The 18,350-nt window shown below is 34.9% G+C and overlaps 1 protein-coding gene and 1 long non-coding RNA gene across 2 annotated transcripts; both read right to left on the reverse strand.

Annotated features, from left to right (window-relative positions):
* Positions 1 to 447: 447 nt before the first annotated feature.
* On the reverse strand, positions 448 to 14,322 carry LOC144835714 (uncharacterized). The gene is made up of 27 exons (XM_078690824.1): positions 14,013 to 14,322; positions 13,812 to 13,931; positions 13,510 to 13,629; positions 13,011 to 13,130; positions 12,601 to 12,720; positions 12,332 to 12,451; positions 11,863 to 11,982; positions 11,658 to 11,777; positions 11,190 to 11,309; positions 9,974 to 10,093; positions 9,509 to 9,628; positions 9,012 to 9,131; positions 8,748 to 8,867; positions 8,447 to 8,566; positions 7,929 to 8,048; positions 7,208 to 7,327; positions 6,796 to 6,915; positions 6,352 to 6,471; positions 5,503 to 5,622; positions 5,062 to 5,181; positions 4,626 to 4,745; positions 4,044 to 4,163; positions 3,626 to 3,745; positions 3,211 to 3,333; positions 2,725 to 2,847; positions 2,347 to 2,472; positions 448 to 1,161 (listed from the first exon to the last, which is right to left on the reverse strand). Exons 1-27 carry the CDS (start codon positions 14,320 to 14,322, stop codon positions 1,142 to 1,144), a joined length of 3,342 nt encoding a protein of 1,113 aa, XP_078546950.1. The 3' UTR covers positions 448 to 1,141.
* A 2,791-nt stretch (positions 14,323 to 17,113) lies between these two features.
* Positions 17,114 to 18,132, reverse strand: LOC144851852 (uncharacterized). Its single transcript, XR_013614239.1, has 3 exons — positions 17,916 to 18,132; positions 17,477 to 17,599; positions 17,114 to 17,259 (listed from the first exon to the last, which is right to left on the reverse strand). It is a non-coding gene; the product is annotated as an uncharacterized LOC144851852 (long non-coding RNA).
* Between the last annotated feature and the right edge of the window lie 218 nt (positions 18,133 to 18,350).

Below are 18,350 nucleotides of genomic sequence, written 5' to 3' on the forward strand. Positions count from 1 at the left end.
TCGTTCGTCAATAGATATCATCAAATGTATGTCCCGAATCACGTCACATAGTTACATAGTGTATGTTCCTATTGAAAAATGTTGATCTATTATCATAATTGTCAACACAAAATTGAAAATAATAATTGTATTATAGGCTTTCCGAAACTGAACCCAACTTCATAATTATTCTAGGGCACATGTACAATCATTCAAAACATAAAAAAAGCTAGAATAGTTAATTTTAACGTTATAATAATTAAAGGCCTTTTATTTTTAAAATGAAGACGGTTAATACAGGTCCAAGCCTACGAGTTAAAATGAATTTACTCATGTCGACACCTTATTCTAAGGTACACAGTTGCTAACCTTATTGTTAATGCATATCATGTGGATGTGGAGTGTGGATATACACAAACAACAAACATATTAAACAGAATCGAACTATTTTTAAATACTCTGCTTTATTTATTTCTACGTAAAGTATCGTCAACATCAATCAATTATCATTGTAATTATAACCCAAGAAAAATTTATCCCCCTCTCGAACTATCTATCTATGTTGTTTTCGGGTGTGTGTTTTGTAACAATTTGACCATGGAGCAGCAACTCCAACTGTTGAATATAACATAAGGGTTAAAACTTAATGATTTTGGGACATTTTTTATCTTCATTAAGACTTCTCGCATTGCTAAATATAAGGGACAAAATAGAATGATTTTGGGACATTTTTGATCTTCTATCCTTAAGACTCCTCACATTGCTGAATATAAGGGACAAAATAGAATGATTTTGGGACATTTTTGATCTTCTATCCTTAAGACTCCTCACATTGCTGAATATAAGGGACAAAATAGAATGATTTTGGGACATTTTTGATCTTCTAACCTTAAGACTCCTCACATTGCTGAATATAAGGGACAAAATAGAATGATGTTGGGACATTTTTGTTATCATTGATCGTTTAACTGGCACTGTTGGATAAAATTAGATATAAGGGGCAAAACATCATGATTTCCGGACATTTTTATTATTGATCTTTTAAGATACTACTCGCACTGTTGCAATTAAAATAATATCTCGTCTTGAAATATTGCAGTTTGTACGACGACTTCTTTAACATTCATGTTGGAACTCGTGAGTAAACAACAACACAGTGACTCTAATATCCTCCTGTGTTTGCTGTAGAAAAAGAAAAAAATATATTAATAATCCTATTAAATTAAATGGAACTAAAACATATTATAAATAAGTAATGATATATTAATTCGCAATGTTATTTTCCAAAAAAAGAGTTACTGCGCAGAATCGCATAGACGTTAGTTTCTAGTTATTGTTATTTCTATGTTGTTTCGATTTTACACACATCAGTATTATACGTATGAAACGCCATGTTTGCCAAAATATCTATATTTTTACCAAAAATAAATGAATCGCCGTCTAGTAGTAGAACCTAGACTAATACTCGCAATGGAGTGTGCGTCATGCATTGTCATACTTGACTTGTTTGAGCGTACTCGCAATGGAGTGTGCGTCATGCATTGTCATACTTGACTTGTTTGAGCGTACTCGCAATGGAGTGTGCGTCATGCATTGTCATACTTGACTTGTTTGAGCGTACTCGCAATGGAGTGTGCGTCATGCATTGTCATACTTGACTTGTTTGAGCGTACTCGCAATGGAGTGTGCGTCATGCATTGTCATACTTGACTTGTTTGCGCGTACTCGCAATGGAGTGTGCGTCATGCATTGTCATACTTGACTTGTTTGAGCGTACTCGCAATGGAGTGTGCGTCATGCATTGTCATACTTGACTTGTTTGCGCGTACTCGCAATGGAGTGTGCGTCATGCATTGTCATACTTGACTTGTTTGAGCGTACTCGCAATGGAGTGTGCGTCATGCATTGTCATACTTGACTTGTTTGCGCGTACTCGCAATGGAGTGTGCGTCATGCATTGTCACACTTGACTTGTTTGCGCGTACTCGCAATGGAGTGTGCGTCATGCATTGTCACACTTGACTTGTTTGAGCGTACTCGCAATGGAGTGTGCGTCATGCATTGTCATACTTGACTTGTTTGAGCGTACTCGCAATGGAGTGTGCGTCATGCATTGTCACACTTGACTTGTTTGAGCGTACTCGCAATGGAGTGTGCGTCATGCATTGTCATACTTGACTTGTTTGAGCGTACTCGCAATGGAGTGTGCGTCATGCATTGTCATACTTGACTTGTTTGAGCGTACTCGCAATGGAGTGTGCGTCATGCATTGTCATACTTGACTTGTTTGAGCGTGAACCAGCAACATAACTGCCAATCAAATTCCAAGAGAGTACGAATGACATTTTGTCCTACTACTGTACTTACATTGTTCACAATTTGGACCAGAAAATCCATATCTACATTTACAGGTGTAATCACTGCAGCCACTGCCGCCAACACATGTGCCACCATTGCGACATGGCCGGCTGGCGCATGGGTTGTCTGCATGCTCTGTAGAAATAACAATACAATATTAATAATACTAACAATAACATAACAAAAATTTTAAAAGTGGAACTGATTTAAAGATGTATTTTGCGTCCAAAGCAAATCCTACACTCTATCAATCGGCATCGTCGTTTTATAATTTACATTAGTCGCTGGAATGTTTGCGTTGGCGTTAAAATATAGGTGACGTTGTCTTCTCTTTTTTTTTGGTGGGTGGTGGGAGGGAATCGTCGTCGTGAATAAGACTTGACTTACTTTGACAGAATCTACCATCGAAGCATGGTTTGCACTGACACGATGCTTGGCAAGAATGTGGATCAATTACACATGTACCTCCATTGTTGCATGGGTTGTTCTTGCATGAAGATTCAGATCGATCTGAAATTTATGAGATAGAATGTAGAATAAGTAATTTCTTATTAGTCTTAATTGTTTTTGAAATCACACCTCTCAATATAATGCACAGTACTGGTATATTTCAATTATATTTTAGAAATAAGGTAAAGATCTGGTTGCGTACAAGGCACTTGACAACCGTTGATATTGGGATGCGAGACCGTACGAGCAATCGATTTCGGTTTTACGGTGACCAAAACCGTTCAAATGAAGACTCAAGTGTCAGGTTGTTATAATTGCGTCCATAGAAACAAGGAATACGCATTATAATTTACGCTCATAGCAACTTGCTGCAACAATTCATTTATTGGTTAATGTTAGTCTTTTACAAAACATGATTCTTACTGATTTCACATCTGTCTCCAGTGAAGCAATGGGAACATCGGCAAATGAACTTGTTGCAATCACGTGCGTCTGGAATACACACTCCTCCGTTCTGACAACTGTTTTCATCACATGGGTTGATTCCTAAATAAAGACAAACAAGCTTTAGTAGTAATGTGAAAACATTTACACACAAAACAACTGACGAAGTCTAGCTGACAACTTGACGAAACTGTCTTTAAGTTATTTTACTGGTTTACATACATGAACTCTATCTCATTATTAAGCTTTAGTTTAAAATACAATCCATATCGATTACTGTATTTAACATTTTCAATAACTCTCAAATGTTTATCAAAACGCGTTAGTAACTTAAGTTGATGCTTACGTACTAAAAACGCACGATTTCAATCACGATTGAAAGTGTCAAACTTACGTTTAAGGCAGTTATCACCAGTATAGCATTTCTTGCATTCACAGTCGGTTGTACATGTTTGTAAGTCGGCTACGCAGTTAGCGCCGAAGCCACAGTTAACTCCAGCACATATATTCTTGGCTGTTCAAGAAATAAAATAATTGAAATATTATCAGAATATCTTTCTCGAGTGTATTGTGTACTGTCCTATTTAACAAGATCCAATTCTTTAAAAATAATATTGAGGGCTCTTCGGACGAACTAACGGGTCTATCTACTAAGTTACAGTAAGTAAGTAACTACTTAATGGTGGTAGGATGTTGATGTATCCCTACCCCAGTTGGATATTACAATGATTGCATTGGACCAAAGGAATAGTAAAATGGCTACCACTGTAAGATCTCAATGTTACATCACATTTAATGTATCTGCAGCCTACCTGTCTGGCATTTGTCTCCTTTGTAACAGTCTCTACATTTACATGTGAAACTACATGTATCTAGATTTGGTACACATGTAGCACCATTCTGGCAATCGTTGTTTGCACATGGATCTCTAGCTGTAAAGTTGAATTAAATCATAATGTAAAGATAAATTAGAACTATACTATATAACGGACGGAGTCAACATCATAGCTTGGTGTCCTTTGTTTTTGACGCAACACGACGATGTTTTGATCAATTCTACAGTTCGGATGATCCATTACGTCGTGATTGGCGTTGTGCATTCACCCATAAGCTTGGTTCCCACTAGGACACAATGCAAGTACGTAACGCAACGTAAGTGATTTGATCAATCACAAGCGATTATTCAAACAATCGCATGTGATTGTTCAACTTGCTTGCGTTGCGTTACGTCCTTACATTGCGTCCTAGTGGGAACCAAGCCTAAGGGTGATAATCGGGATGGCTACCCCTTCAAGCAATCGGGATGTGCAGAATTTGAGATGGTTAATTCCAACTATAAGTATATGGGAATATAGTGGAACAACTCAACCCTAGTAATATCTTTGCACACTTACCGCTTTCGCAGTTATCACCGAAGAAGCATTTTCTACATCTACATTCATAGGAACACTCTTCGATGTTCTTTACACAAGTAGCACCGTTTTGACAACTATTTCCGTCACATGGATTCAAAGCTGAAAAATATTTATTAAAACAAAAATACTTTAAATGCCTCTTTCCCATAGTTTCTTTTGTTACTATGTGTTCATATGTTTGCGGCAAACTTGCACAGTTTAATACTGAACTGTGTGAACAGGTCTTAACTGCCTTCAAAGTTAATTGCTACCGCGGCAAACAATAGTGTGTATGAACAGGTCATAACTGCCTTCAAAGTTAATTGCTACCAATACTGTTTATAAACATGTTGGTGTTTGCGGCAAACCTGCAACAATTGTGTGTGTGAACAGGTCCTAACTTCCCCCTCAAAATGGATGTTGTAGGTGTACTCACCGACTTGACATTGAGGTCCAGCGAAGCAAGCTTTACATTGACAAGAGGTCTCGCATCGGTTAAGATTGGCGTTACAAGTTCCACCATTTTGACATCGTACTCCACGACAGATATCAACAGCTTTAGAAATGATAACAATACATTACTCACTGCTCACTCGAATTCTAGTCAACCAGGATTAGTGGTATAAAGGTCGGGGCTACTAATATGGGATTCGTGGGTTCGACACCATCCGATACTATTCTCATGTACTGAGTAGGCTATATTAGTACAAATTTACGTCAAATATATATATACAGTAGGGCTACTGTCTGTATAATTCCTTTTAAACAAAGAAATAATTCCATACTACGTTTTTCTTGGGTTTATTCAAAGTTAGGCCTCCTATTTTAAAATGCATTAATTCTTAGTAAATTAAACATTTGGCAGAATATATCTTACCATTTTGGCAATTATCCCCAGTGTAACAACTGGTACAGGTGCATGATGTTGAACATGTATTAAAATCAGCATTGCACGTTCCGCCATTCAAACATTCAACACTGTTGCAGATTGGAATACCTGGTAAATAAAATGAATTACAGTTCCATGTTCTGAATTTGGGCTTTTGTTGTTTTGTAAACAAAGACGTACTAATTAGCGTACTTAAGCTTGGTTCCCACTAGGACGAAACGCAAAGACGACGTAAACCCAACGTCAGTAATTTGACCAATCACGATGGCTGATCCGAACTCCGTCGTTACGTTGCGCCTACGTCGTTGCGTTGCGTCCCAGTGGGAACCAAGCCGTAGTTATTCATATTGGTACTGGTAGTACTGCAGAATGATAAATAACTACATTAATAAAAACAAATAATTATGATCACGTGTTTTATAATTGATATAGAATGATGTGTTAAAATACGTGCACATAAAAGTGATTTCAATATATATATTGTTCATTTGCATATACTTACGACTGGATCAACTAATATACACACCTGGAGATCAACTGACTTAAGATAAGACATTACACATTGACATTGATATGCTTGTCGTTTTATACTACATAACTGTTGGATATTGCAGATATTTTGAGAGATACTACCTAATGCCATCATTACTATATAGGTTTAGGTATCTCACTTTAGACTAATAACACCACTGTTGGTTTGTGTATATTGGTCTATGGATGTCGGACAAAAGTATGGGTAAAATGTCGGTGACCATTTTGGAGAATAATAACAACCTCTTGAGTTTGTAGCACCTGTGATGTATTTAACGTAACGTATGGTATCTGTTTTTTACTTACGTATTTCACAATTTGCTCCAGTAAAACAAGGTTTACAAGTGCAAGAGGTCTCACACTTGTTAAGATTTGCACGGCATGTTCCGCCATTTTGACAATTTACTCCTCGGCATATATCAACAGCTAATGCAAAATGAAACACTTTTTGATTTAATAGAAGTCAGACAAATTGAAGTAGAGCTTTGTCTACACTATCAACCTTTATGTGATTTGTCACATGAAGTGTGATAGTGCAGGCAGATCTTAATAGATGTCAGAAAAACGAAAAGTAGGCCGTGAACGGGAAGGTAGTAGATAGAGTCTAGATAGGTCTATAATATTGGTTCGACTGCGCGCCAGAAGTAACCGAGGAGGATGACGTATGTGAGATGGATTGGCTAGAAGAAGAAAATCATCTAGTATCAGCATCTGATTGTATATATATTATGATATAACAGTTTTACTAACGTGTTTCACATTTTTCTCCTTTGTAACAAGATTTACATCTACAGGATGTTGTACATGTTCCCAGATTAGCAACGCACGTTCCTCCATTTTGGCAATTTACTGATCGGCAAATATCAACAGCTGCAAAATACAATCATGTCATCATATTCAATTAATATTGAGTAATAGAATATACAGTGACAAAACAAATGTGATGTGCCCATATATGAACACGATGACATCATATCACTACCATATTTGGGCACATCATACTTTTTTGTCAAAATAGTTTGATAGTGTAGATAGAACATGCATCCTATTGAACAGGTATTTTTTTCAGAATATCACATTCGAATTGCTATGCTTACAAAGAGCGTGATTTGGTTCATCAGAAATGTCACATTAATTATCGATGTTTACAACATGTACTTACGATCTTGGCATTTATTTCCAGTATAGCAGGACCTACAGACACACGACGTTGAACATGTTCCAAGATCAGCCACACATGTTCCTCCATTTTCACAATTTTTGTTGGCACAAATGTCAATAGCTGATGATGAAAAAAAGTAGTATTTACAAGAACCTAGCACCATTAGATGTAATCTCGTGATATTGTTTAATCGCCTAGTTGTAACAACCAAATCACTTATTAGTGGAACCAAGGCAATCTAACAACAGGTCACTGAGCTTGCCTTGCCAAGATAGGAACTCGTAACACTCCTTTGATCTTATGTCTGGCTGCAACAAATACCAACAGTACTGTACTATGTACATATTTTCTCCATTTAGAAATGGAACTGATCGTGTCGCAGCTACGTGTAACCATTTGATCTCAGCTTTGAACTCAGCATCCTGTTTTTTTTCCACTTACCAACTTCTTTTCTTGCATTATATTACTTATGTTCATTATCAGTTGTATATTTACAGTATTATGCTACTCTGTATTTTGCTTTATTATTTGTGGAAATAAATATTATTATGTTATGTTATTACCTTGGTGAAATCACCATGAATAAACATCCAATAAAATAAGTATAAAACGTCCAATAAAGAATGGTCTGGTGCTTGAAGTTAGATAATAAAGACTAGATTGTAGAACGTTATCTATATACCTTACGTACTCAATTTTGTTCCATAAAAGTAAAGCTTACCAGTTTGGCATTTGTTTCCAGTAAAGCACGATCGACATCTACACGAGGTTGTACATGTAGCAAGATCTGGGACGCACGTTCCTCCGTTTTCACAACGAACATTGCTACAAATATCAACGGCTGAAGAAAAAACAAATTATACTTTATTTAAGTATACCTAAACATTAATAACTATTGCATAATACTGTGTATACATTAAAACAATAAAAACAACAGTGATATTGAGAGCTTGTGTAGGCCAATATAAATGCATATAGACGTTATTTTGTGTCCACAGGTGACACTCACTTTAAATATTTTGAAATATAGTATTAAGCTCAGTCTACACTACCAAACTCATTTGACAAAAAGAAGGTTTGATGTGGCTATAGACAAGATGACATCATATCACTACCATAATTGGAATTGGGCAATCACATTTTTTTGCCGTCAGTTTGTAGATAGAGCTGTAAAATTCAAGAAAGACGTTACCGTCATCTTGTCCTTATCGAACAATTTACAAGAAACACAATGCTTACCATCTTGACACTTGTTTCCAGTGAAGCAAGGACGACATGAACAGCTGGTCTCACATCTATTTAAATCTGCTCTACACGTACCACCATTTTCACATGTAACACCTTCACAGATTTTTAGAGCTAGAAAACAATTTTTATAAGTCCAATTAATTGTTCTACATTTTATTTACCAAAAACATCAGCATATCATTTTTTTTCTCAATATCATTATCGCTATCTTTCTCATCGTCATTGTTCAAGTTTGGACGAAATTGCCACAGCTCAGTCTTACGTAATTAGAAAGTGTCTACGTTTAACGTACGTATTTGGCAATTGTCTCCTGTGTAACAAGGCCTACATCTACATGATGTGGTACAGCTGTTCAAATCTTCTACACATGTTCCTCCATTCTGACAGTTAACGCTGCTACAAATGTTTACGGCTAAAAAGAAGAAGTAGAAACTATAATCATTGTCATTCTAACATGCTAAGTATTTTGAAAAATGAATCTTTCTTTTTCATTATATTCGATGAAGGTTATTTAACAGGTTTAACAGCCCTCCGGTTTTTGTTCTTTGATACTTACCATTTTGACATTCATCTCCGGTAAAACAAGATTTACACGTGCATGACGTCTGACAGGTCATGAAGTCAGCTTGACACGTTCCGCCATTTTGGCAGTTCACACCACGACAAATGCTAACCTCTTTTCGAAAGAAAAAACACAAACATTGATAATCAATGTAATATCATTTATTTAGGGTTTATCTAAACATTTTAGGAAGAGAAGTACTCGTAGAAAACAAACCGGGCCACGTGTTTTGGGGAGTTGTAAACGAAGGTACGTCACCTTTACAATCGTAACCTTTATTTTGCCACTATACAAGTGTAAATTTATAGTGATTTTATGTAAGTATTTCAATGTGGAAAGTCTCTCGACAGTTATTTTTATTTATAACTTTTAGGTGATCCTACCTCATTGATTTACTTTTGTACTGTTTTATGTCTTACTTTGTACTGTATTTGAAATTTAGCGAAATTAATGATATAATATGATAAATTGTGTAATTGCTAAAAACTTACCTTTTTGACACGTTCTTCCGGTGAAACAAGATCTACATTTGCATGAAGTAGTACAGGTGGCTAAGTCAGCGACACATGTTCCTCCATTTTCACAATTGGCGCTGCTACAAATATCCACGGCTGGATAATAACATCAAATGGATTTCATTATAAAGGTTAATTCATGATAATATTGCTGATATTGTGAAAATTGACGACTTTTTAAACAGAGATATATATACAAATCTCATTTCACATTAGAAAATAGAATACATATTTTTAGAAGATTTTTTTTTCTGTACAATATTGAATCATCGTTATTACATTGACTTAGGCCTACTGTTAATATGGAAATGGAAATAAATATTTTAACAGAAAGTCACTTTTAGAATCTGGTTTACTTTGACTTAATTATGTTCATCTCAGCCATAAAAAGGGGTCTCTATTTTTAAATGGAAACGAAGCTATATTTTGGTAATAACTTACGTGTTTCACAATTTGCCCCAGTAAAACAAGGTTTGCAGGTACAAGAGGTTTCACATTTGTCGAGATCAGCATTACACGTTCCTCCATTTTGACAATTCACTCCTCGGCATATGTTGATGGCTAAACAATTAATCAGAAATAGTAATAATATACTTGTTATGTTTGCAAGCATTTGGTTGTAAATTCTTCAAATTGTATCTTATGATCTTCGATCTTATTCATTCATTCATTTCATTTACTTTATTTTGGATAGTACATCCATATGCAAAACTTACAAAACGTAATGTGTAAACGCTATAGCATATCAACAAAACGTTGTACCTAGGTTTATACATAGCAATTAATATTCGACGATGAATGCGTTTAGGACTTACGATTTTGACATCTGGTTCCAGTGTAACATTCAGTACATTTACAAGATGTTGAGCACGTATTCAGGTCGGCTACACATGTTCCTCCATTCTCACAATTAACATTATTGCAAATATCAACAGCTATCGGTAGTTTTAAATATGCAGTGAAATTGAATGGTAAATGAAACATGCAAAATAAGTGGTCATCCGATTTTTGGATCAATATAATAATTGCAAAACGTTCGGCGTTTTCCCGAAATGTATAGTAGTGCATTTTTAGAGGAAGAAATATAACATGTAACTATGTGGTACTCCGTGTACTCATTATCATTGCACGTATTAGAAATACAACAAAATGTAGCCTAAAGTAAATATAGTATTGATTATGTTAGCAGAATAGTAAGAATCGTAATAGTGAAATAGTATATTGAATTTTAAAAGTAAATTAATATAATGTTATAAATTATAATTCAATAGTGATAAATAGAAATAATAATATCATAGCAAATGAAGTGTATTTTTTTCTTTCAGAGCCGTTACGGCCTATGGAACGTCAATAGTGTCATAAATGATGTGTGTTTTAAAAATTGTTCGTTATTTAAAAATGTGATATTTTAAAGTGCTATATAGATAGGTCTAGTATATTATAAGTCTAAACATGTGATCATAATTATAATGTTTAACATTGTGGTTCTTTATTCATGTGTTTTGCCAGGAATATCACTTGTGTTCACATTGGCGCTACACGTGACGCCATTTTGTCAGTTCACAACCATGCTAAGAGAGGCGGTATTCATAATTTAGTATTATCAAAGAATATATACATTCTTTTGTATTATGTATATTTATCGGCATTTACTTACGTGTCTGGCAACGGTTTCCTCTGAAACATGTTCTACATTCACACGTGGTCGTACAGGTATCATCATTTTGTACGCATGTACCACCATTCTGACATTCAACATTGTTGCACAGGTTTGTTCCTATAATTAAGAAACATTACATTTAGGTATTTTAGTTTAATTATCTGTATTTAAGAACACTAATACTTAAGCACACTAATACTTAAGCACACTAATACTTAAGCACACTTACTTACTTACTTACTTAAAAATAATTTTTAATCCAAGATTATTATAAGTGAAAATGTTTTAAGGTATGAACAATTCCTTATACTAGACCAGATTCTGGTCTAGTTTAAACCAGAACAGCATTCAGGGATTGGGAAGACCACTTGCTATATACAGTGGCAAATAACCAAAACATATAACTGAGGAACCTCGCTTATAAACCTTGTACCAATGGATTTGAAGTAAGTCAATGTATCTTACGTGTTTGACAAAATCGTCCAGTAAAGCAACTTCTGCATTTACACGTGCCGGTACATGACGTTAGGTCTGCTTCACAGGTTCCTCCATTTTGGCATGTCACTTGAGCACATGGGTTCTTAGCTATAATTTAATAATACGAATGGTAAATAAAAAATGGTTTTATATCAATTGTATTAATTTATTTAAATATTGTATAATATATTACCGGTTTGACAAAGGTTGCCCATGTAACATGTAGGACAATCACATGTTCCTGTACACGTGTTAAGATCTGATACACAGTTTCCACCATTTTGACAATTAATGTTGGCACATGGATTCTTTGCTGCAAAGGACAAAAACATGTTTGATGTTGGAGAAATGTTACGTAGGTTTACTGCCATTAAACACTGATGATTCATATTTGTCACGCGCGCGTTTAAACACTGTTAATTATGGTACTATCATATTTGTCACGCGCGCGTTTAAAAGGCTGTTTATATTATAATACTGACATTTGACGTGCGTGTTTAATAATTTTGTGCTTCCTTTCCTTCTTCCTTTTCTCTCATCCTTTCCTCTCATCAAATTGAAGAAGATTATGTTTACTGTCACGCGTTCTTATGTTGTTGATAAATGCATGTGTTAACTCTCTTTCCCAGAAGATACGAGTTGGAATATTAAATGCTACTTACGTGTTTGACAAAGGTTGCCCATGTAACACGTAGGACAATCACATGTTCCTGTACACGTGTTAAGATCTGATACACAGTTTCCACCATTTTGGCAGTTAATGTTGGCACATGGATTTTTTGCTGCAAAAGAAAAAAGAATACAAATCATATTAGATTGTTCTTTATGCGGTTAGAGACACCACCATTTGACGTGAGCGTTTTAAAGGGTAGATAATTGCCATTTTTTGCGCATACCACCGTTGTTCTGCGATATACGTTGAACTATTTACCAGTTTGACAACGGTTGCCCATGTAACATGTAGGACAATCACATGTTCCTGTACACGTGTTAAGATCTGATACACAGTTTCCACCATTTCGACAATTAATGTTGGTGCATGGATTCTTTGCTGCAAAAGATAAGAGAATTTGATCAGAAAGGTTGCGCAGTATGGTTCAATCATTATGATGACGTGAGCTATTAAAATCTTGGATTGGTTCCAACTTATAGGACGCAACGCAAGGACGCAAAAGCAACGCAAGCAATTGACCAATAACAAGGGATTGATTATTCGATTGTCGCTTGTCTTTGGTTAACTCGCTTGTGTTGCGCTTACGTTACGTCCTTGCGTTGCGTTTACGTCCTAGTAAGAATCAAGTTTTTAATGCTGATGTGATTTTACACTCATGCTATCCTTACCGGTTTGACAACGGTTGCCCATATAACACGTAGGACAATCACATGTTCCTGTACACGTGTTAAGATCTGATACACAGTTTCCACCATTTTGACAGTTAATGTTGGCACATGGATTCTTTGCTGTAAAATAGAGTTCAGAGTTCATTCACTGTCCTTCTTAATGGTGACAAGTTTCACAAGACAAACATCACAAATATTCTCTACACAAAATTACAATTCTTTGGGAGTTGTTTTTCGGCGTCTTAGAGTTAACTTTGGCTACTTTATTTACCTACAGTAGTTCACCGCATATTCACCGTGGTAAATTTATATTCTCTTTAGGTCTATAGAATGTGAACTTGGATCGGTAACCACCAAAATACAACTCGACTCAAAATGGCTCTATCAATCATTTGACGCGCACGTGTATACTCTGATAAATATAAATGATAATGTCATTACTCGTGTCAATTTGATTGGCTCCGTCACTCATGAAATGTACGATATTGAATTAACTTACGTGTTTGACAACGGTTGCCCATGTAACATGTAGGGCATTTACATGTACCAGTGCACGAGTTCAGATCTGATACACAGTTTCCACCATTTTGACAGTTGATGTTGGCACATGGATTTTTGGCTTCAAAAGAAACAAATAAATAAATATAATAATGTTTGCTTTTTGTGTATGGTTAAAGTCACTTAGTACGATACCATCTGGTTCTTGTAGATGTTGGTTTATTTACAAACCTACCTCAAGTACTTTTATTTGGTGGCTAAGTTCCACAAAAGGTATTAATTTAAAGAAGTCGATTAACTTACCAGTTTGACAGTTATTTCCCATGTAACATCTGGGACAGTCACATTTTGAGGTACATGAGTTTAGATCAGCAATGCATTTACCACCATTTCGGCAATTCCTTGAATCACATGGGTTTTTTTCTGTTTTATGAAACACATTTGCGAATTAAACCAAGGATTAATTGCATAGTGGTATAGGAATAACTTAAATACACCACTTACTGGGTTTTGGTATAATAACTGGGAATTTCAAATTTCCAGTATTGACAAGTAATTTTTGACAAATTTGCAAAGGTAAAACATTAATCCACACTGGCCTCACCTGTTTGGCAAAACTGTCCGGAGTAGCATGTTCTGCAACTACAGGTGGTTGTACATGTTTTGCGATTGGACGAACATGTTCCCTGGTTTTGACACGTGACTTTCTTACATGGATCATTAACTGTAATTGTAAAGTACGGTAATATTTACATTCTTTTAAGACGAATCCACAATTATAATAAGCAAGTTTTAACCTAGCTTTGGGTAACATTGTTTCTATACACACGTCTCCTAAAGCAACGCTGTAGTGTAGTCTACGTTTTAGGCACAAATGGCGTGTCATAACTATACTTTAACTGGAGGGGAAAATGAAAAAGAAACAAAAATCTAGAAACTTGGAGAAAGTCTATATATATATGCTGCGATGTTTTCCTTTAGTAGATTGTTTTAAAGAAATAATCAAAAACAAAATAAACATAATCATTTTATAGATAATTTGTTAATTTCTCAGTATACAGCTTATCTATGGCAACAATTTCCATTAGATAATGTATAAACTATAATACATTATTGGTATAATATACAACTAACTCTTGATTAGTCGTTACAAACATCAGATTAAAGCTTTGGTTCCCAATAAAACGCAACGCAAGCGAGTTGCCCAATCACAAGCGACAGTTCGGATCGCTGCTTGTGATTGGTTAAATTGCTTATATTGCGCTTACGTCGTTGCGTTACGTCCCAGTGTGAACTAAGCTTTAGATTTACGTAGAATACTAAATACGCCTATAGAAATATCGATGCTGTATTAAACCAATACTGTACTACAGTTAAAATCTGTTGTGCTGACAATAAATAAAGACAAACATTATTCTCACATTGATTGCAGAAGGTTCCAGAATAACAACTGATGCATTCACACCTGTACCTTCCTTTAGGCTCTGACACACATCTTTGCGTGTTATCTCTGTTACATTTATGACTCCCTGTTTTACATGGATTATAATACGCTGTCAAGTAAGAAAAATAATACGTTAGTAATCTAAAAGGAACATGACATCTTGAAATAAGATCGCCAGTATGAATTTAAAAATAAAATGCTACATTGTTATAGGCTTCTATCAGATAATTTATACTAAATCCTTTTGTTTTATGAAATACTAGAAATTAGTAATTTATTAAATAGAATACTACCTAATTTAATAAAACATTTTTATTGATAATTGTTGTATCAGAATTACAAAACAAAATAATTAAAAAATCACTATTTTAAGATAAAGTTACGGTCGTACCTGTAGCGTTGATAACTACAACGATCGTCAAGAAAATTGCGGCGGACAAGAAAGACTTCATGATGACATGCAGATCACGAAAATAATGAACTTGTAGCAATTGCTGCCGTTATATACCATGTATACGGAACTATGCATTTCATAAGTGCAAAACCACAACATATGGTGTAAAACAATTCATGTTGCGTCTTCTATGCAAAGTTCAAAATAAAAACAATGTTAATTGCTCAAGTAATCGTATAATCTACAAGTGGTTTGGGAATACAGTATAAAGTTTGTATCAAAATGTCGACGCAGCCACTGTCCAGATTATGTAAACAAAGAGTGTGCGCAACATTATTACGTCTCTTCATCAAAAGCCTCTCAATATTATACGTACATGTACAAGTACTCCTTATGCTGCTCCGTACTCCTTCTCAATGAACTTCATCATTGAACTCATTATGAGAACAGAGATTTTTAAAGCTCTGTTCACACGCACTAAAGCTGGATTGCATATCGGATTTAAGTTGCCAAATTATATAAAAGTTATACCAGTGACGTGTCTTTACTCCGATAAAACTCAGATTCATTCATTCATTCATTCATAATGGTATATTTATTAAAATCATCTTCACAGAAAAACTGAATTGTGACAATTTTTTACATTATTAAAAGGTACTTAAAATATTTAAAATGTTTTAAAAAGATAACATAAAATAACATAAAAAAATGAGAACCACACAATACATCATATAAAACATTAAAATAAACGAGCACAACATCAAAACTAGTAAAAATCTAAATGACTGACCAAGTGAATTGAATAAAATTACCTAACATATTATTTTTTATTCTTATTACTTCAAACATGTATTATACAGAGGAATAAAATTATTTCCAATACAGTAGTAAAATCAGTTGATTTACTACTGCCTAATCATGTATGGAATGGAGTTGTTACGATATCTGACGGTCCGCCGGCAAACAGGACAGTAAATTTGTTTGCGCTTCGTAGGCCATGAGACTCAAACCTACTGCGTGGAATACACTCATCTTGGCTTGAAATTAACGAGGCAAAACATTTGCTACAAATTTCATTACGACGAACATTTAAAAAACATTGGCCCTAGAATAATTTTACAAGCTCGCTTTTGGATTCGCTCTAACATATTTGATTCAAGTTGGGTAAGACCAGAATGCCACATAGGAGCAGCGTATTCAGTTAAGGGTCTCACATATTCAGTGTAAATAGTTAATAATAGATAGTTAGATAATAGATATACCTCCGACAAAACCAGGGAAGAGTATAATACTCCGACCATGAAGACATTAGTTTCCGCAAATGCTCTGACCAACTCTGATAGGTAGGCCTACATCGGATGTTAAACGGATTGTTAGGCGCACAGGAGATGTAATTGCCATAAGCCGCAACCAGACACTTTTTACGTTTATTTTTGAAAGAAGAAAGAGTGCTTTATAAGTTCAATAATTTCTGGCCATTGTAAAACAAAAATTCTTCTTAAATGTATGCTTTTCGGATAAAATATTATTTTTGGCAAACCTTTTATTGTAAGTATCAAATTGTTTTGGTGGAAATAAAGAATAGAATATTTAGGTAAAGAGAGATTGTGTAAACTTATTTTCTACACTACATTTATACATAATACGATTTAAATGATATACTACATCAAGCTAGCTTTCTAAAGTAAGGAAATAAAGTAAATTAATATGTTATACGCCAAGGAAACAGTATCATTTTTCTAATAACCGACACACCTTAACACACTTCTACAAACTGTATGCAAATTTCTTTTAAAATAGTATCACTACAAAACATCTGACTTAAAATAACCTACTTAAGTACTACTCATGGACTTGCTTGGTGTTTTCTTCCGTAAGGTAGTAACCATAGCGACGAAGTATATCCCTCTTGTCTGTAAAATAAAACATCATTTACATCTTAACGTAGTACTTAAGTAATTATAATAAGTACATAAGCTGTAATAAGCTACCGTGTATTTATATACCTGGTGGTGGTGTGAATAATATTGTTTTATTAATTCAGTTGGTGTAATATACTTCAACAAGTACAATTATCAGATATAACGCATCATTATGCAACTTTGAGATAAGGGCATGCGCATAACCTACCAAATTCACAATGAACTCCATAAAATGGAAAGACACAAAGACAGATGTACGCTTCACAATTGTTCTGCACACTTTGACAAACGCCGCCATTTTGACACAATCCAGGCACACAAGCTTCATAGTCTGTAATATTAAAACAAACTAAATTTTTAAAAAGTAACAAAATATTACTTAAGAAAAATGCAGATTTAATTAAGGGTTTAACTCTGAATAATGACTTTATTCTCAATTACAATTGCAATATTTCAGTGACATCATAAATTTTACGAGCGCGTTCAAACGATGATAGTTATGGTACAAATTGTGTACGCGCACTACGTCAATGGCCATTGAATATGGAATATAGCACTTATGGTTATGGAAATATGGTTGGTAAAATATGACGGCCAGGGTCACTTACAGACTCTTGTAATCACAATTGCCTACAAAATAAACTTACCATTTTCACAAGTATCTCCTTCATAACATGTAGGACATTCACAACTGACGTCATCGTCTCCAACAATACAAGTTGCTCCATTTAGACATCGTTCACATTTGCATCTGGTTATTTCTTCAGACGTTAGAAAATAATCTAAAACGGCGGTATCTCCTCTATCAATATTCGAAGTAGAACGGAACTCACAGTTACGTGATAATATTGTACGTTGAGTTGGTACACTCGATGGCAAGATGTCAACAGTTGGTGTAGTGGAAAGGGCAATATCTGTCATGACATTGATTTGAGTGGTAGGAGGGATGTTGTATTCAATTGAGCTGCTTTTGACATCGAGGTTATCAGAGGATGTAGATGATGCAGTTTCTTCATTTCGGATAGAATCTGACGTCAATGTTTTTATTTCGAACAATCTCGATGTACCTCCATTGACAAAGT

The sequence above is a fragment of the Antedon bifida genome, chromosome 1 (genome assembly GCF_963402885.1).
Source record: "Antedon bifida chromosome 1, ecAntBifi1.1, whole genome shotgun sequence".
Lineage (NCBI taxonomy): Eukaryota > Metazoa > Echinodermata > Crinoidea > Comatulida > Antedonidae > Antedon > Antedon bifida.